Source organism: Pygocentrus nattereri, chromosome 11, assembly GCF_015220715.1.
Source record: "Pygocentrus nattereri isolate fPygNat1 chromosome 11, fPygNat1.pri, whole genome shotgun sequence".
NCBI classification, from domain to species: domain Eukaryota; kingdom Metazoa; phylum Chordata; class Actinopteri; order Characiformes; family Serrasalmidae; genus Pygocentrus; species Pygocentrus nattereri.
The window spans coordinates 26618081-26639751 of NC_051221.1; the positions used below are offsets into that span (position 1 = coordinate 26618081).

At 39.5% G+C, this 21671-nt stretch overlaps 1 protein-coding gene across 7 annotated transcripts in view; it reads right to left on the minus strand.

The window, feature by feature from the left end:
• The window catches only part of scaper (S-phase cyclin A-associated protein in the ER), a 114971-nt gene that overhangs the window by 50001 nt on the left and 43299 nt on the right, over positions 1 to 21671 (minus strand). For all 7 annotated transcript variants that reach the window (XR_005130952.1, XM_037542709.1, XM_037542710.1 and 4 more), the window contains 6 exons: positions 20876 to 20957; positions 20596 to 20748; positions 19075 to 19182; positions 10097 to 10233; positions 3430 to 3495; positions 2985 to 3111 (listed from right to left, as the gene is read on the minus strand). Coding sequence is in view for 6 of the 7 variants with exons in the window: in XM_037542709.1 (XP_037398606.1) it covers positions 2985 to 3111; positions 3430 to 3495; positions 10097 to 10233; positions 19075 to 19182; positions 20596 to 20748; positions 20876 to 20957 (673 nt within the window). In the remaining variant the exon portion in view is untranslated. The remainder of the gene's footprint in view (positions 1 to 2984; positions 3112 to 3429; positions 3496 to 10096; positions 10234 to 19074; positions 19183 to 20595; positions 20749 to 20875; positions 20958 to 21671) is intronic.

Here is a 21671-nt window from a genome sequence, read left to right on the forward strand (position 1 = left end):
AATTTTAGGCCTTGACAATGACAATATGAAGTAATGCCTTTCGCAAATATTACGCATTAATGTATCTGAAGTGCTATAAAACACTCTTGTTGCTGACGGGCAGCTTAGGCAGTTTTAGAATTAAAATGCAGCAAGAAATCACAAAAGTACATGATCTACAACCTGTGCAACAGAAATTATAAAGGAACTGCAGTAAACTGCCTATAGTTTTAATACTTTTCTTGCAAACATACATTGTACAACAAATAACAACAAAAAAAGAAAAAAAATCTAGGTAGCAAGTTAGCTTGTAGCAGAAGGCAAGGTGCCATTGGCACTATGCAACGTGCATCACACGGGGCCAAAGAATACATCTTCAAACACTTCCCTGCCTTTATTCATTTCAGGCATTCGGATTAAATTTACTTTGACAAAACCAACATGTTATTGTACAAAGCCGCAATGTACACCAACAGGCTCGAGAGGCCAGGCAAACACTGGAAACATGTTTGGCTGCCTAATGAACGGGTAGCTCCTCGATTAATAACATCTGCTGCAACGAAAACACGCAACTAATCTGGCCCTCGTTACCAAATAACCAAGGGCAAAGAGTTGGGGAGGGAACGCGATACTCCACAGACTGTGAGACAGGGAGAACTCCAGCCAAAGCCATGTGGTTCAGGGGAGTCTGCATTCAGAGCAGCCAGGAGGCTTATCTTCCCCTCAAATCCCTACACACAAGTACAAGCGTACACACACACACACACACACACACACACACACACACACACACACACACACACACACACACACACACACACACACACACACACACACACACACACCCCACAGACAAGACCTGGGACAATGGACAATAATACTCTAATAGCACCGAGGCAGGCCAGTTGGACCATCACTGAGACGAACATCCCAGAAAAGCTGGTTTAGAGACGTGCTGCTCCATAGAGCTGGGCGGGCTGGTCTCAAAATAGATTCAGAACTACTTACTATATAAGAGTCATTTATTCATATTTGCCTGAGGAAGAAGGACAGAACATCATAGAGCCTGAGCCAGCAAAGTGCACTCTGAGGTGCTACAGATTTTAGATTCACTATAGCTCCAAGCAGTGTTATTGTTTACAAAAACTATAATGGGAAAAAGGTAGTTAAAAAATGTTAACTTATATAAAAACAAGCAACACAAATGAAAAGAAAATTGAATTGCTGAGGAAAAAAAGGTTCATATTTTTACAGCAGGAAGGATAATTCAGAAATTAAACCCTTCTATGTCTTTGCTAGGTTAGGTTGCAAGCTTTCCATAAGATATAGCCAGAGTCCTCTGTTGAGCTTTAGTGCTGTAAAAAAGGAAACTTCATCTGAAAGAAACAAGCTAGTTTCTGCTAAAGGCAGACGTGACAATGGCAACTGCTGTTTTTTTTATTTAATTTAATAAGTTAACCTTTTATAGTACTTTTTTTTCAGTATAGTTTTTGTAAACAGTAACAACACTGCAACACACTCTCTGCACAGCATGCAAACACAAAATCATCTCAGAGCTTTCAATGATTCAACAACAGTCAGAATTGTAAAAATGACAGCTGTAATAAAGTGAAAAAAAGGGCACTGTATTGAAATGTAACACAAAAATGGATATAACAGAGCCAAAAATAGATTTGAACAAAAGTAATAAAGTATAAACACTTGAACATAAAAGCAAAATGCATCTGCAAAGTTCTTGTAAATAAGTGAAAAGTTTTCCTTTTTGGTGGTGTATGATGCGGATGGTCCTCAAACACACACAAATACTTTGTAAAGTTGTGGGCAGTTTACACTGATGTCAAAACGTACCTTACTTTTTGAACGTGGACGAAACGTACCTTACTTTTAATGTAAGTCAATGGAACCAAACATCTTGGCAAGTAATTTTGGGTCATTTCTGTTGGTCCATTCATCATGAAATTTACATAAAATATATGGGACCAAGGGTATTTTCAAATTATGTCAAAAACTGAAAAATCACAAAAATGGAGATATGAGGTTTTGTTCTGACAGCAACGATATACACACACACACACACACACACATACCTTTTAGATTTATAGTAGTAGGAAAACACGTTAAACATTACATTCCAGAATATTAAGCCACTGTTTACTTTAAATAACAGGTTTACTTAAACATCCATTTTATTATTTTTTTAAATAATAAGATAAGAAGGTGAACAAGAGTGTGTAAATACATAGCTATGATGCAATAGGCTGCTGTCAAAATATACAATGTTTAAGATGATGCTTGAGTTGAAATACATCTCACTCATGTTGCATAGCTTTGTAGTTTGTATAAACATTTTTTCTGTTTTTGAATACACGTTGAACGCTTCATTCTATCGGTCAAATACATCCAACTAGTTCATTCTACCCATCAAACATCTACAACCACAGCTCTGATTAATAAAGCTAAAACTACATAAAAACAAACTTAAATGAATACCACAGCCTTAAAACTGAATGGAAAAACAAAGAAAAAACAAACCGCAAAACTGAAAAAGTAGTGCATAACGTGCCCCTCCCCATCCTCTCCCTCTTTACTCTGACAAGATGCACCCAGATGTACATCAGTAGTTTCCACAAATGATGGCAAATGAGAGATCCCAATAAAAAACTATGGGGAATCAATGATGGTTATATATTTATAATATATATTTAATATACTATCACAATAGTGAAATTTGGCCTGATGAATATATTTTTTGTTTTCATAAGCCCAGAGATGCCTTGAAAAATGCATTTACTATTTTCTTTTATTTGTATTTTCTTGTCTCAACTTATTGCACGCAATTCACATTCTGTGTATTGCAGTATAATATGACTGTAAAATCTAAAGACAGTGGAAAATGACTGCTGTCAGCCTAAATAATTAAGATTTCAAATAAATGTGATCATTTTAAATAATTGCAATTAAGCAATTGTGTAATAAATGTGATCGGCCTCCTTAACACACAATACCTGTTTCTCCAGAATGCGGGAGATTTCGCCCAGGGTCCTGTCTAAGCCAGATACTTTGTTGTTGGCCCACTGGCCACTGTCCTGCCCCTGCAGCTGCTTTCCCAAGTCCTTCACCAGACGCTGCAACCTACAACCAGGCACACACACAAGGGCAGACAGAAACAATGAGAGGTACCTTAAGAGGCCATAACTGAATACAGGCAGTAGGAGACCAAAAAAAAATAAAAACATCAATCACTACTCAGCAAGATAACACGTTCACCTTAAAACCTTTTACAAATGTTCTTGACTAATGCAAGACTTTAGTAGGCACATGTTAAGTGTGTGTGAGTGGGGGACATGAAGGTTTAAAAGACAACATGTCAGAGATAGGAGCAAGCCAAATGCTTGTAGATACAGCTCAGGTGTGGGTGTACAATCATTAAAACTGGAGTTAGGAGCTTACTTTGCCTTGTAAGGAGAATCTGGAATTTGCATCTTAGCCTCCATGGATGTCTCATACTCCTTAGCCCTGAGAAGCAAGAAGACAGTTCATGAGAGAGCGAGAGAGAGCGAGAGAGAGCGAGAGAGAGCGAGAGAGAGCGAGAGAGAGCGAGAGAGAGAGAGATGTCAGCCTGAAGACATGAAGAGATAAGACGACAGCGAGAACAAAGAAAAGGTCAGGAGGCCAATCTGTGTCTCTAACTGTTTATTTAGCCTGTCAACTGCCCTCCAAAGTGGAAAAAAAAGAACTACAGTCATGTTCAAATAAGTCAAAATATTGTCTCTCTTTTGGACAAGACATTTTAGACAAATCTCATCTAAGCCTGAAAGCATGAAGAAATGAACTGAAGCTATACACTCATCAGCTAAAATGTTGAGGTTGTTGGTAAACACTTTTGTAGCTAACCTGTCACTCCAGCAACACTCCAGCCTCAGGGAGACATCAATCAACCACAAAGTCAGGACATGAGTCAAGTCTAAGCCAGTGTTGTGGTCCACCACCAAAACAGATTCCTGTCCATCCCACGTCTCGCCGATAAGACTGATCGATCAGTTCCTGACAAACCAGCTGAGGGATAGATGCCCTGCAGTTGATAAACTCCGCCACTTTCCGGAAGGCCGAACTGAAGAATGAATGTTCCCAGAAAGTCAGGGCTACTTCTGTCTTTAGTGTCACCATATATTTTAGGGGTAGATTAAAAAGTATTTCGAATGAGCCTGACAATGTAATTTGATCTAAACATAGGCTTAGCCTGGGAGCTAAACTTTTCCTTAAATGTTCTAAGTGATGTACAGTTTCAGCTTGATTGAATTTATCAACTTAAAAATATAAATTACAATTTACAATTTAAACCTGGGTCGATTTATAAGCGTGACAATGATTATCGAGTATCTAATTACTGGCTAGAGAATACAGCAAGTAAAAGAATCTAACAGAGATCACATGCCTCCAGCAGATGTTGGTTCGAGGAGGATTAAAAAGCCTTAGTCCTGATGTTCAAGAGGGGAATAAATCAGCCTGAACACTGTATGAACTGCATGTGAATTTGATAACACATCACGAAAGGACGGAAAAGCTGGGAGAGAGACCACAGGGCCGTACCTAGCACTTAATGAAACAATCTCACCTGAGTGTTAAGTCTTAGCTCAGAACACTCAGAAGAAAAAAGAACTATAGCCTAAACGAGGTTCCAGAAGTTCCAAGAAGAGTCTGAGACTTTATGAATGGAAGCCGGAATGAAGCCCACAACACCAACAGTGAAAGGAATGGTATAAATAGAGATCCTATGTGGGATTTATATTGGAAACCTAATCTGCTGGAACTCCTGATACATTTAAAGCTTAAAGGAGTAGCCAAAAATCTAATTCTCCCCTTACTTCAAATGTATTTATTTATAGTTTTGCATTGGAGTCAAGTTAGCTCATGAGTAATTGAAGTTAATTCCACACAACTTAGCACTATCCACACTGCCTGCTTAACTCATCAAACACTTGGTTACAAACTATGTCAAAGTGTTAAACAATCACAAGTAGACTTACGGTGTGGGGTAAAAGCTTGTTAGCTATCGGGGATGCACAATGATACTGGAATCATACTGATATCAGCAGATAATTGTTTAACAAATAAGTTCTGATATAACCAATGTTTTAAAGTGATATTAAATGACATTTATTGTTTGAGATACTACTACTAAAATAATGCTAATAATAAACATAATGTTTAGGAGATACCAGGCCACCATACTAAAATATCTCCATTTTATGCATTTTGCTGCATTTGTAACTCTATAGAAATAAGAATTACACCTCATCATTGGCAACTCAGGCAATAGCGCAATTTTTACCTTTTCATAAATATTCATGTAAAAGCACCTGCATATATGTACACAAAAATACTGGATAAATGGAATGAGCCAGAATTCCCATATCTGCGCATTCCTATTAGCTACATTAGCGTTGAAGCAACTTCTTTAGACCAAATTTTTCTTGGCCTATCGACAACTTCTGGTACATGTCTGCACATGAAAAAGTGGCAAAGTGAAACTGACAAAGGCTGCCAAAGTCACAGAGGGTTGATCTCACTGCAAGCTTGCTAGCTACCTGGACCACCCCAGCCGCAATGAAGCCAAGTGCAAGTTTAGCTGCATTATTTACCACAGTCTCAGAGAGGTCTGCATAAAGAATGCAGCAGAGCTTTCAGGGAAAGCTTGAACTATACCTGGCCCCTTCGTCATCCTCCGTATTACAATATTCATCTCTGACAGCTTTACGCCTGCACAGGTTAAACGGGGAGCAATCGCTGGGCCATCAATCAACCACGGCGGCAGGACCCGTTAAATGGGCCAGGGGGTTATAAATATTAGTAATCAGCAATAAGGAGGGAAAAGCTACACAGCTACAATGCAGAACTAATAATCAATTCATCATGATCTGCCCCGCCATTCACCTCCGCCCATGCTGGATGGAGATAGCAGCTCCCCTAGCTCGGACCATAAAAACGTCCATGCCTCTAGATGGAAAAAAACAAATACACTGCATCCGTTTTTTTAAAAGGTGCAATGAGAACCTGAGCATTTGGCACTCCTGGTTACACCGAGCATTTAGCCAGGTGGTGGTGCAATATTTAATAGTGGGTTTGAGAGGCTTTCAATCGTGCAGCTTCACTGCTGACAAATAAAGAATTAAACATGGATCTGTGGAATACCTAAAGAAAGGAAAGGATCTGGTCCCATTAATAAAGTTTACAAATGCTTGTAAGGACCTGGATGTAATCTAGACCCTGGAGGCATGAACCGTAAGAGAAGAAGTTCCTGTGCTGCCTTCATTGTTATGAAGCATGTTGGGAGCAAAGTGAAGGGGTTTGCGATTTCCGCTGTGCCTAATTCCAGCAGAGTTCTTCATGGGCACCTATGATATGGTCTTTCCCTCTATTCCTGCAGCTGCTGTCCACAACCCAACCACCCCCTCACCCCAACCAAAGAACGTTTCTCGGAGAACTAAGTCAGAGCAGTGCACACTGTGAGTACTGAACAGGAGGTTCTTTGTATGCAGCCCTTCTCTCTGAGGTAGACCCAAACACTGAGCACTCTGTTCACAAGCCTGGGGAAAAGACAAGCCACGCACCGGGCCAAACATCATATACAAGAGAGAGTGCTTTAGTAATTAAAAATTGTAATTAAAAGCACATATATTTGTAAAATACGTGTTAACAACTGTACTGGCTTCTTCCCCAGCCTTACCGCGGCTTAATGATGACAACAGGGGACAGGGCGACCTGGGAGGGCTGTGAAAAGCTCTCTTGCCTTTTTCCAAACGCCACCCGCCGCTCCTATAAAATGCCTCATTTCCACCCAGTGGTGGAGCCGCTAACCTCGCCTTGCTGGGGCCGTGGGCGGCGGTGATTTATGAGCGGCAGTGCCTGTTCTCTCTCCATCTCTGCATTCTAGAGCTCAGGCAGCGAGTGATAGCGAGCAGAGTGGGCTCAGGCCTGTCACTTTCTCAGCTCTAGCCCCATGGAGCACCAATTACCGGCCCTGGTTGCTCTATTTTAAACCTCTCAACTCTAAGAGCCCATCAGTGGGTAAAGACTCACTCTCACTCATAACTAAATACCATAACTTACAGTTTATTTGTAGTTACTGAATAATTCATTGTAGTTAATTAATAATTAATTCCAGCCAGTGAATCATAAGTCTCACAATTACTAACTGAAAGATTTAAAGTGACTGGCCCACAAAACAGCTCTTCCACTGGCTCTTGTCCAGGAGCTTGTTAGGAGACTTGAACTGGACAGATTCTGTATAAAGGTAAAGTGGAACAAAATTGACAGTCACTTAAATCTCACAAATGAATCAGGGGTGAACTAATCGTGTTTTTTTTTTTTTTTATGGCTAATTCCAGCTGTAATTTCTTTACAGTCAAATGATGCCACTAGTGGAAATATACTAGTGGAAATTATCATTAAGTTAATAATAAATAAATAAATAAATAAATAAAAGCAGAAGGCTGAGTTAATGTTTCTATAGTGGTGCTTAGATGTTTGTGAACCCTTTAGAATTTTCTATATTTCTGCATAAATATGACCTAAAACATCATCAGATTTTCACACAAGTCCTAAAAGTAGTTGAAGAGAACCCTGTTAAACAAATGACACAAAAATATTATACTTGATCATTTGTTTATTGAGGAAAATGATCCAATATTGCATATTTGTGAGTGGCAAAAGTATGTGAACCTGTAGGATTAGCAGTTAATTTGAAGGTGAAATTAGAGTCAGGTGTTTGTCATCCCATTGATTGAAATCAGGTGTGAGTGGGCACCCTGTTTTACTTAAAGGACAGGGATCTATCAAAGTCTGCTCTTCACAACATGTTTATGGAAGTGTATCATGTCCTGAACAAAGGAGATTTCTGAGGACCTCAGAAAAAGAGTTGTTGATGCTCATCAGGTAGGAAAAGGTTACAAAACCATCTCTAAAGAGTTTGGACTCCACCAATCCACAGTCAGACAGATTGTGTACAAATGGGAGGAAATTCGTGATCATTGTTTCCCTCCAGGAGTGGTCAACCAACAAAGATCACGCCAAGAGCAAGGCATGTAATAGTCGGCGAGGTCACAAAGGACCCCAGGGTAACCTTTAAGCACCATCCACCATCAGTAGAACACTGAACAACAATGGTGTGCATGGCAGGGTTGCAAGAAGAAAGCCACTGCTCTCCAAAAAGAACATTGCCGCTCGTCTGCATTGCTGCTCGTTTGCTAAAGATCACGTTGACAAGCCAGAAGGATACTGGAAGAATGTTTCATGGACGGATGAGAGCAAAATATAACTTTTTGGTTTAAATGAAAAGCATTATGTTTGGAGAAAGGAAAACACTGGATTCCTGCATAAGAACCTCATCCCATCTGTGAAACATGGTGGTGGCAGTATCGTAGTTTGGGCCTGTTTTGCTGCATCTGGACCAGGACGGCTTGCCATCACTGATGGAACAATGAATTCTGAATTATATCAGGTAATTCTAAAGGAAAATGTCAGGACATCTGTCCATGAACTGAATCTCAAGAGAGGGTGGGTCATGCAGCAAGACAATGACCCTAAGCACACAAGTCGTTCTACCAAAGAATGGTTAAAGAAGAATGAAGTTAATGTTTTGGAATGGCCAAGTCAAAGTCCTGACCTTAATCCCATCGAAACGTTGTGGAAGGACCTGAAGCGAGCAGTTAATGTGAGTAAACCCACCAACATCCCAGAGTTGAAGCTATTCTGTACGGAGGAATGGGCTAAAATGCCTCCAAGCTGGTGTGCAGGACTGATCACCACTTACCTGAAATGTTTAGATGCAGTTATTGCTGCACAGGGGGTCACACCAGGTACTGAAAGCAAAGGTTCACATACTTTTGCCACTCACAAATATGTAATATTGGATCATTTTCCTCAATAAACAAACAACCAAGTATAATATTTTTGTGTCATTTGTTTAACTGGGTTCTCTATCTACTTTTAGGACTTGAGTAAAAATGTGAAAATCTGTGTGAAAATCTGATGTTGTTTTAGGTCATATTTATGCAGAAATACAGAAAATTCTAAATGGTTCACAAACTTTCAAGCACCACTGTACACGAAAGTGCTCCTACTTAATGAAATAATCATTACATGTAACAATCATGAAAAGCTTACTGAATTATCCTATGCTTTAGGATGTGAAAGGTGTGGTTCTGAAACCAGTCCTCATAACTCCTAGACAGTCCACATTTTATGCTCTATCCCAGCTCTGAACAAACAGGGACGGAGCAAAAAACTGGACTTCCTGGTTGCTCCTGAGAAGAGCACAGGAGCAGACATGCACCACTAGGCACAGCATGGCTACCAGTAGAGTAAAAGATTACACAGTGAGCCTAGTACAGCCACACCCACCACGCCGACTTAAGCTCCAATGACTCCTCCTTAAGACAGCATGAAAAATAACTGTGTGTGTCTTTCTGTCTAAACTCTGTCACACTAAAACACACACACACACACTACAGTTGGGACAGCAGCAAAATTTACTGTGCCCAGGTCTAGAATTTGACACTGCCTCCTATTTGTTGATTACTATTGATTTTCTTTGATACTTCATTTAAAAATCAATAGGCGAGAGAAAGAAAAACAGGCATGGTTTACACATACTTTAACATACTATTGTACATCAGAGGAGGCTTCAGTTTTGGCAGCCCAGTGGCAACCAATTAGGAGAAAAGCTCTTAACAGGTGAAAGTGAGGGAGCCCTCCAGATCGATTCTCACTTTTTCCTCCCCAATCACACAAAGTGGCCATAAATTAAGCTCATCAGTGTTGCTCTGAAGACAGCCGAGATGCACATTGCCTCTGCTTTCTATCTCCTTGTCACTCATAAAGCTCTCACAGACATGCCACACTGTCCTTTAACCATATGAGTGACTGTCAGGCATGAGGGATAGGGAGAGAAACAGAGACAGACAGACAGACAGACAGACAGAGAGAGAGAGAGACAGAGAGAGAGAGAGACAGAGAGACAGAGAGAGAGAGAGAGAGAGAGAGAGAGAGAGAGAGAGAGAGAGAGAGAGAGAGAGAGAGAGAGAGAGAGACAGAGAGAGAGGGGGGGGGGCATCACCTTGAGTTCATTCGTGCACGGAGTTTCTTGGCCTTTTTCCTTGCTTTCTGCCTCTCCTCCCCATCTTTGGCACTCTCCACAGCCACAGTGGTATCAGTCACTACGTCTACTATGTACTTCTTTAAAGACAGGTGCTCCTGTGGCAAAGAAAGCAAATCAGCAGAAACCCTTACAATAAGAGCACACATGTATTATCAAAAAGAGTATCAGCAATAACTGTCAACTTCATATACTTTCACAATCTGGATTCTATACTGGACAGAATCCTCACTGGTCTCCTTAAAATTCATGCCGATCCATTTTCAATGAGAACTTTGAGTGACTGGAGGCCACGACAATCTAGAAACTACAGGTGGAAACTAACCACATTCAGTCTTACTACAGTACATTAGTATGTTTTCCTGTATGGAGTAGAATTAAACGCTTTACTTTTTAGATAATTCAGAAAAGTATTCTTTGTGTGCAGCTTTATTTTAATTACAATTATAAAGTAAAAACAAATATGTATATCAACTTCTAAACCAATAATAAGAGAAAAGAGAGAAATTAATTAAAAAAAAAAAAAAAAAAAAAAAAATCAGCTCAACATACAAAAGTGCTGCTCCAAAAAACACCACAGTTCAGCTCTAACATGCTCAGAGACATCAAGTCTAGTGGAGAAAGAGGATAACACGAACAGCCCAAACAACATAAATGCCTTTCCCAATACGTCATCTACGCTAATTTTGAATCAAATAATATAGCATTCTTGAGAGACGCCAAATATGCCAAGCAAAACCTGTTGAAAACATCTGAGGAAGCACACAAGAAGTTAACTGGAAGGCTAACTATTTTTTAGCTTTTGTTGTTTTAGAACAGTGGGTCACCCGCCCTGCTTCTGGAGATCTACCTTCCTGTGGAGTCCAGTTCCAACCATAATCTGCCACAACTGCTTTGGCTAATTAAATTCTTCAGAAGTCCTCAACTAGTTCAATCAGATGTATTAGTGTTAGGTAAGCATGCTAGATTCAGGTTGGAACTGAACTCTGCAGGAAAGTAGATCTCCAAGAGAAGAATTGGTGACCACTGACAGCTATTTATTAAACATAAAAGCTGTTGCATGTTTGTTTTATTGTATGTGTGTATGTTGGATAACTAATTTAGCTAATGGGCCATAAAAAATTATTATTAATTATCTACCCATTATCAAGTAATGTTTTTTTTTTCTTTTATTAAATTATTTAATTAAACAGACAAACAATGTACAGCCTTTCAGTGATTCTAAACAGAAAAACTAGGAAGCTTTATATAAATGCCTGATCATAAAATTAATGTTTAATGTGCCCAGTGCCTTATACAGTACACCGCAGGGTTGCATCGATACCAATAGTGGTACTGGGTATCGAGCTGGTACCTTGCTCATTTACTTGTAAAATTCACCAATGCCAACATTCCGATGCCAGCCGTAACGTAAGCCGAGTGTAGTGCTACGCTTATGAACAAACACTGTGAAGTAGGACTTGCTCACACAGAGTGCTTCTGACTCCGAGTCTACTGTTGTGTTAATTTTATTGTACTCTGATGAAATACCTGCTATAACAATGTTCATTATAATACTAAAAACTGAAAGTAATAAAAACTTAACTAAAACTGTTACTTTTCAAGAAATAAAAACTAAATAAAAACCACTAAAGCACCCATAAAACTAACAGAAACTACACAGAAACCAAAAACCAAAGTGAAAAACAAAATGAAAATAAACACTAATGAAAATATAAAAACTAATAGCCCTACCACACAGGAAGTCAGAAGTACTGTGATTAGATGAAGGACTTAGCCTTGTTTGTACAAGTTATTTTCAATGATACGTCCAACTTAAACAAATTAAAACCGTCATTGTGAATATATCAAAAGTAATTTAATTACATGAGTAGTTATTCAATAAATAAAAACAAAATGCAATGATGTGCAAAACATGTGAACTATTTATTTAATTAAAAATGAAAGGAGAATGGTGCAACTGAGAAATTTAATAGATTCTTTTAAAAATCTATGCTCATTTTGAATGTAATGCCAGGATCGCACTGCAAAAAATTGTGACGGGGCAACAAAAAGCTGGTCAAGTTGTAAAATGTAAAAAAGTAATAAAATAAAACTAAAAAATAAAAGAATAAAAAACTACCTAGTGGAACATCCCACAACTAATTAGGTTTATTGGCAACTAGTCAGTAACATGACTGGGTATAGAAAAGAGCATCTTGGAGAATCTTTCAGAAATAAAGATGGGAAGGGGTTCACCACTCTGTGAAAACCTGTGCAGGCAAAGACAGGAATAGAGTTTCTAAACAAGAACTAGCAAAGAACTTTCATTATCTATGGTACATATCATTAAAAGGTTTAGGGAATCTGGAGAAATCACTTTAGGCAAGACACTCACACAACACAGCATTAAAAATAGACATGATTCTGTAGTATAAATCACTGCACAGACTCAGGAACACTTCAAAAAACACTATGCATCCGCAAATGCAAATTAAAACTAAACTCTACAATGCAAAAGAGAACTCCTATATAAACAGGATCCAGACACCAAGACAAGGCAAGTGTCCTGTGATCCGACAAATCAAATTTTAAAATTCTTTTTGGAAATCATGGATATCGTGTCCTCCAGGCTAAAGAGGAAAGGGACCATCAGGCTTGCTATCAGCGCAAAGTTCAAAAGCCAGCTTCCATGATGGCATGCAGGTGCATTAGTGCTCATGGCATTGGGTGATCCGCACATCTGTGAAGGCACCAATAAAGGTCAACGGTATATATACAGGTTTTGGAGCAATATATCCTGCCACTCAGATGACATCTTTTTCAGGGAAGGCCTTGCTTATTTCAGCAAGACAAGGCCAAACCACATTCGGCGCATGTTACTACAGCACGGCTCTATAATAAAAGTCTGAGTGTTAAATGTCAGTGGCTACTGAAAACATTTGGTGCATTATGAAACGAAAAATGACAGAGACCTCAAACAGTTAAGAATCCTAAGTCACTTTCATAGCTACAGCAACTTGTCTCCTCAGTTCCCAAACACTTGCAGAGTGCTGTTAATAGAAGAGGTGTCTGACTACACTTTGCTTACATTTGATTTCTTTGCGGAGTTACCATTTAAACATTAACAGAGTGGCTCAGAGAAGACAAAGCATCCACTTGGTTTTGCAGAAATCTCTGCCCAGCAGACATCCGAGTTCTAAGGTGTAGGTATAAGGGCATTCAAAACACAGGTGTTGAAGCTCATTGCTTTTGGCTGGTGCATTGTGTGGGGTAATTATCCAGGCATCTCCACCACTCGGTTGCGGTGTGAGGGCGGCGGAAGCGCTAAAGGGAGAGAGGTATAGCTTCCAGTCTAAAGAACAGTGGGCCCTCTCTGATGACGCTGATACTTCCATGAGAAGAAAAATGGATGTAACTTAATTTAAACGACATGATGCATGTGCCAGAACGCAATTATCCCATTATCCTGTCATCCGGCACCTCAGAGGATGGGAGTGGAGAGGAGGGAGAGAGATAAGGGTTGCATTCAGAGCTGCTGCCGATGCATGTGGATGCCATTCCGGGTAACATGGTACGGGACACAGTCTATGCTGATGTCTCACAGGTGAAAGTCAGCAGCCAGGTGCTACTTCAAACCTACTGTATAATACATAGTCATGTTCCCACAAACAAGCTGACAGAAAATTATATCAAGAGGAGTCCATAAAGCTGCAATTCGTCTTCTGACTTATTTAAGCTGTCAACCTGAAATAAAACTTGAAATGTTTACCCTGTTTACCTAATTTTTGATATCAACGTGTGGCAGAAGGAGTGGAAAACGAACCAATAATTTACCACCCATCCCCATCTACCTTGGAGTGAAATGTTCAGCTAGCTCAGACACCCGCCCTGAAACCATATTTCATTCAGAAATGTGTCACAATATTGAAGGACACTGACTTCTGTAAGATCAATTGTTGTATTATTATTGTTATATTGTATCATATTATTATTATTATACTAAGACGTTTATATTAGTGACACTGCTTGAATGAAAACTTATTTTCCATAAATAAATTTTACATTATAATATTTACATTTTTAAATGTATTTTTTAATTCCAAAGTGGGACCGATAAGAAGTAGAAGCAATAGAGCAGATGTAGAAGCTTTTATTGAATAATTGAAAGCTGATGTTAAGTTTTCACAGCACACACACACACACACACACAAAAAAACCTGAATCACACAAATGTTTTAATGACCACAACACATCTGCAAATACTCATCACCCGTCCGTTGGGAACAAAATGGGGTCAGCAGGCTTAAAAGATATTCATCAAAATTTGCGTATTTAAGATAAATTCCATTTTTACAGTGTGAATAAATGAGTGTGTGTGTGTGTGTGTGTGTGTGTGTGTGTTGGGGACCTCCACACCCCGCCCCCTCGGGAGCATGAGTTGAGTCTTGCAGTCATAACCATTGGCTCCCCTTTGCCAGAGAGGCATCTGGCGAGTAATCTCTCTGAAAGGCGATCTACTTCTCCTGCCGGCCAGTTAATGGGATTGTTTCTGTAACACTTCAAAGACATGCACCATCTTGAGATTATATCAGAGTGGGCTTTGGAGAGGGAGCGTCAGGATCAGATCTGTAGTGCTGGACTAAGCTTATATCATACCATATAACTAAAGTAAACTATGCCTTCAAAGTAATGCCACTTAAGACAGAAAACAAATGAAAAACAAACTGTGTTGGTATTGAATAGTCAAACAATTGTAAAAACTAGTACTGTGATTGCAGAAGATAAAAATAACATGCCTAACACACTTTACATGCAGCATTTAGATACAATGTAAAAGTCAATTCTTCTTAAAGGGGCCATATCCTATATTTTATTGTTTTCTGAGGTCTCTGATGTCCACTTATTATCTGCATGGTGAAAAACCAGTCATAATTCATTTTTACATGACCATTTTACTAACCTCTACTTAGCCCTGAAAACTGAACAGACTGTTTTTTGTTACTGCACATATGACTGTCCAAAGAAAACCATGGATCTCCATTTTTACCGATTTTCTTTTTTCTACATCATTCCAACACGCCTGCTGTCCTTTACGTTTCATGATGAATGGACCAATAGAAAAAGCTCTAAAATCACTTGGAATAAAATCTCTTTATATTAGCTTACATTAAAAGGCAAGAGTGTTTTTGCCCTCTCTTGTAAAGTTACTATTTTGGAAATAGACAATATGAAAAATGTCTCTTTTCTGATTGGCTGCCCTGTCTTGTGCCTCATTCAAAAAGCCCAGGCAGAAACACTCCTTAGGACGTCACAGGCAATGGGCAGGGCTCAACTGCTAGATGCTGAATAGGTGGAAATAGTGGATATAGGACAATGCGTTGATTTTTTTTGCAGCAGTTTTCATGTATGCACTGTACGGAGTGAATGTATGCTTTTTATTCATATTATTCGAGGTGTGGGTGATGTGACAAAAATACTGAAATACCGAAACATATTTTCAGAATCCATGATAAGCATCACAATATAATTTGACACAGACACAAAGCACTTGTGCCACTTCTAAAAACTTTAACAGTAAAAGTGGTGCACAAACATTTCACAAACTCTACTGCACTAAATCCAGTAAGACATGACTACTTATGCTCTCTTTTTAATGAAACACGCAGTTGGTCAGTGTTCTATAGGTGCTGGCAATATCCATGATAAGCTAAGTGAATTGTTTAACATGTTAACAAAATTGAACATAATATTGCTAAAATATTACATTGCCCACTTCTACCTACGTAAACTATTTTATTTTGAAAATTTGTTTCTCCATGATGTGGACCCTTTAAAATAGTATACAAAGTCTTACTATGGCAGGGTGTGAAAATCTAGGCAGAGAGACCTCTATGACGACCTGTCAAATGAGTGATTGAGTTGAGGAAGCTGTGTGATGGGTGTTTCTTTGCACTAAAGAGACAAAAGAAGGGGTGCAAGAGAGAGAAAAGCCTGGGGCAAGGACAGCCTGACAATACCATGCAGTGTTTGGTGCAGGTAATGGGAGCCTACTCTAAACATCACACTGCCATGGTCTGCTCAGGGCCTCTAGACCCTCCCAGTGTCCCGCTCATATGACCCGCCCATCCTCCACTCCTTTGTGTCACACAAAGAGCGGCACAGGATGGCTTTCCCCCAATGTCAGACAGACAGCTGTATGTCATCCTGGTTCAAGGTGAAGATATGGTGTATCAGGTGGCATGCTCAGGCTCTCTCTCTGTGTCTCACAAACAGCACCAGTAGCACCTATTCACATGACTATCATCACCTCAGAGGCACAAATGATGTCTTCGTGTTATTACAGTTTTTAAAGACATGGACTACAACTTCTTACAGGAAAAACTAATGGACTTTGTCAATAAAGTCAAACAAGAACCTGGTAAAATCCTTTCGTAAGAAAGCTGTCAGGCACCATCATATCACTGTGGTTCTTCACCCATAGCCTGAGCCACTCAGGAAAAAAAAAAAATGAAGCGAGAGGAGCATCTTCTATTTAAGAGGTCAGTGGTGTTTTTTGGTCAGGCGTCAAGAGTGAGCAATAAATTACAACTCCCATGCGTCAAAGGCGAGGGGTCAGGAACCTCCCGTATATTACGTTAAAACAGGACAGATGACAACCAATAAAGGTAAGTAAGGAGAGCAATGGCAGCTCCGAGCGTTCCCCAGGCCCATCGATCCATCCCTGTTGATAATCACCTTATTTTCAATTTAATTCACAAGTCCTTAAAAAGGCAGAATGTGACTAAATACGAGGACGGGGGCCGCAGAGGCTCCGCTTCCGCAGAGAAACTGCGCCGTGACCTCTGCACAGTTCAGCCAACCGTCTTCATTTTAATTAAAAATCTTTCACGACGGCAAGAGTTATGGAAGTCTCAACTGGAAAATAGTTGGCGGTTGCATGAATGAAATACGGTGCACCAAAATGGGAAGAGACATAAATATGAAAGGCTGAAGGCCCACGTTAAAACTATCCAAACAAAGTCCCCACTCAGGCTGCCTTCACATGCTGCAAAGGAAAACAGCTTGCCAAAGCCTTCAGACGGTACTCAAAATAAGGGGAAGAAAAAAAAAAAAAAAACTTTGACGTGAGGTCCAGGAGTAACATTTTCGTTACTAATTAGAACAGAGGACAGCACTGATTAATACAGGGACAATTTCACTGTGCCAACTTTCTGTAATAATTCTCTCTCAGCACAAATTTCTTTCACTGTTATACATTGCGCTCCATAACTCTTGTAATAGAACTAAATCAGAATTTGGATTAAAGTAGGTTAATGAAAGAAATCATTTATGAGTACACGGAAGCCGATTTAATCCATTACACTGTCCAATTTAGAAGCAAGTTTACGCATCAGTCGCACCTTATTCATATTGCAGTTTTTCTTTCTTGCAGTTGCTTGTTTACCCCTCTGTCAGGCAGAAGAATGGCCAGCAGTAACTGGTTAATGATTTAGAGTGGGGGAGACATTAAAAATTGCCCGCTGGAAAAAGGTTCAAATGAAGGAGGTGTGGAGGCCAAAGGTGCAGCATATAGCACCAACAGTTGTCAGCTACACAAAGAGCCCAGTGTGAAAGCCAATCTCATATTGCAGAGAGCGGCTCCCTGTTAACGAGAGACATCCACAGGACAGGCACTTTGTTAACAAAGACATGCAGAGACAAGGGGGTGATCTCACCCCTCCATCGTGTCACTGAACTCTATTGCTGTTGATTTTGTCACACTCATTTATTGCCCCACAGATTCAACAAACAGTCTGACCAGAGGGTTAAAAGGCCAGGTGTCCCTTCTGCTACCTTGGACATGCACTGTGCAGACACACACACGGGTGTGTGTGATTTTTTTTTTTTTTTTTGGTTTTACTTACACTATTTAGAGTGACATCAAATTTGTATCAAACATCTGTAGTTTTGATGCTATGGTATTGCATAATGTTTTAAGGGGTGGCAGATGTTGAAATTTAAATGTGTACATTTACATGACTGTACATGATTAACAGATTAATCTCATGAGCTGCAGGAATATTATTTAGTTATTACCTTTAAGACTTACTTGAATTAACTACTATAAATGATACAGTCAAATGTAAAAGCTTGGATGCCACTAGTCAAACAGCATGTGGTATTGTTTTTCTAAGTGAAATTAAGTACACATCCTCTACAGTAATGTACAATTACTGTTTATTTGCTTAATTTAACATATTGGCACTTTTTATACTTTGTTTCCCATTGTCCTAAACAGATACTGTGTTCCAGAATATTTGTTCCCTGAAGACAATGTGTACTTATTTTCCCTTGGAAAATCAAAAACACGTAATACATATTACTCACTAGGAAATGGAAAAATGAATTGCGTGTCCGATATAGCATTTACAGCCAATAATTACAACTTACAATTCAAATCCTATTTTAGTTTGTGCATACATTGACTAGTAGTGGGATTTCTCTTCTGTTTAAACTCACAAATGGATAGCACAGTGGATAACACTACTGTCACACACGGAAGACTGAGGTTCAATTAACCTTTCATTCACTGTGCTGAACGACTTTAGATAAGACTGTATTCTAAATAAAGTAAACTCTGCATAAAATGAAATGTAAATGTTCACAAGACATGTTGTGACTTTAACAATTAATGATCCATTCTTATAGTTCTAAATTCTCACTGCATTTAATTATAAATTTCAAATAGATTATAGCATAAAAAAGTATAATTAACAGCCACAATAAGGCATTAATAATCAGTTTTATTATTGGCTCAGAAATTTCACACAGTTCCATCCTTTGTAATTTATATATAACAATGAGAACGTGAAAGTGACGTGTGGGACAGCAAACACATCCTTAAGAGTTAAAGGGGTTACATGATCCTGATTCAGGTAGGAAATTTTGGAGATTTATGGGTTTCAGAGTCTACTTACCACCTCTTCATCAGACAGCTCTCTGCCCTGGATGCTGCTGCTGTCCCTCACTGCCTGCTGGTGTCTCTTGCCCTTGGTGTGACTGAACAGGTGCACCTCGGAGGTGATCTACAAACGCACAGGTTAAAGGTCACTGACATGGACGCAATTCTAAAGAAGTTCAGTGGCCAGAGAGACACCTATACCTCCAGCATAACGGTGTCAACTTCACAATACGTTACCATATTGTTCTCGGTGTCGCACTTCTCAGATAACTCAGACAATTGTTACTACCTCAAGCTCACTTCAAAGTTAAATATGATCCCCAAATCCTGACTGACATCTGCAAAGTAGCATGACACCTTCTAATAAAAGCCAGAACATCAGAACAGGACGCTCATAATGGCTGAAAAATATCCCTAACAATGACAAGTTTTAACTCATGGGCTTTTGAATTCATTTCGAGCCCCAGGCATTGTTCTTTTTCTTAACAACTGGATCGAATGCCAACATTTGTGGTTTCAGTGACACCAGCAATCATCACTCTTTGATGGTGGCCTGGTAAGGAAAATAATTCCTTCTAGATTAGAAGAATATAAGCACCAATCAAATACCAAGACCGGTGGCAAAAACTGTCAGTGGAGGGATCCTCTACTACAGCTGCAGGTGTGGGAATGCTTGCGTTGTTTGTTTCCTGGCTTTGGATCGGAGCCCATGCAGGATGGCCTGTGTTTAATGTCATTAAGTAGAGTGCTTGCCGCTGACCTAAAGATGATCGCTGGAGTCACTGGCTGGCCAAGGTCATCTGACATTTTAACAAGATTTCATTCTCCCCGGGTGCTTAATCTGATGTCCGTTTGAAGCTCCAAGGTGTCTGGCCTTCGATGCAGTGAAAGCCAGGCCAGCTTCAGATAAATGTGCCTTCTTGCTGATTTGTTGCCCGTCACTGGAAAAGCATGATCATGTCCAGCCTATAAATCTCCAACCAAAGTTCATGTTTAATTAATGCATTTAAACCCTCATTTAAATGCTTTCTCTTCCAAAATCCTCCGAATCACCTTCTACTCAGCAGTTTTCGGGACTCTGGCTGCCAAGACAACAACGGAAGAAAAAGACCAAGCCAGGAATGTTTAAACACAAAGTGGCTGTGCATCCATGTGTGAAGTGATCAAATGCTATTGGGTTTCAAATCAGTCAAACAAACCAAGCAGCAAATTAAAGTAAGTCAGTGGCACTTGTGTAGTGTTCAGAGCAACCTGGTATGCCAAAGATGCTGTAAATGTGTTATGTAGGTGAAAATTTAATCCATAAGGCAGGCTATCAGTGGATTTATATATGCAATTTGCTGGGACAGGGGTTTGGAGACACCCAGACAGTTTACATTTTTGTACTATCCTAGCTTCCAACACCTGAACCAAGCTATCCTGAACACTGAGTATCTAGAACAGCAGTACTGGGAGCTGGAACAGAACAAAAAAAATGGATCATCAAGGCCCTGAAAACTGGGCTGAGAAACACTGATCTTTAGAAAGTGAATCTTACCACAACACTGCAGAGGGAGCACTGTTTCTTGCGTTCGTATGGAGTGAGTTTGGGTGCGTAGTCTGTGTTAGCATGTCTGCCACTGCTCAGCTCAGCAGCCTTTTCCTTTCTCTGCTCAATCTGCTCCATGTGCCTACGGCTGCTTTCATCATGCTGCAAAGGAATGGGTATAAGAGCAAAGAGCAGCCCAAAGGTTAGAACTGGCATCAGACCTTGTAAATGCCAAAGATGCTACAGATAAATAAACCAGACTATTTAACAGAGAAGGAAAAATAATTGCCTTCATTTGGATCTTCTTCTGCAGCTCCTCCATGGCCTCTTGCTGAGCGGCACTGAGGGCAGCCAGACGCTCCTCACGGTCCCTGCAGAAAACACACCCACATACAAACACATGTACAGATCATATTAAATGGAAGGATCTTAGTGAATCAGTGATATGGCATTGCATACAGCAATATATTTTGTATACAATAGCAGATTTTGAGTTTTAAAATATGAGTGAGTCAATAACAACAGTTAGTACCTTAGTACGACACAGCAACTGTTTATACAGTCATATGCATAAGTCTGAACACTCTTAGTCAAATGGCCTGCTTTGTTGATTTGAAGTCCATCTTTCCACTTGAAAACAAGTGAACATTCTTTACAAAGAACAAACTTCATACGCACCTTTCTGCATATTTTATTGCACAATTTCTATCAATTTGTTGAGTATAAGAGGAAAAATACAACAAAAATTAACTATAGCCACATTTTTCCCCAGTTATTACAGTTACAGCTATTCATCATGCATTAAAATGTGCAGAACGTATATATAACAACCCGTTTTAGACTGCAATGCTTTAAAAACAAAACAAAAAAAACAAAAAAAAAAGATAAATTCTTCAGAATATTTTTTTTCCTTCCTCATCCATCTAGAGTGTTTGGTGTGAAGGTTCCACTAATTTAAAAAAAAAAACACTTTTTTCTTTTTCTGTCAAAGCAGATTGAACAGAATTTCTGGATTGAACAGACTTAAATGTGGCATTTTTTCAGATCTTTAATATTCAGTCCTCTGCTCCTCAATTCCTCCTTGT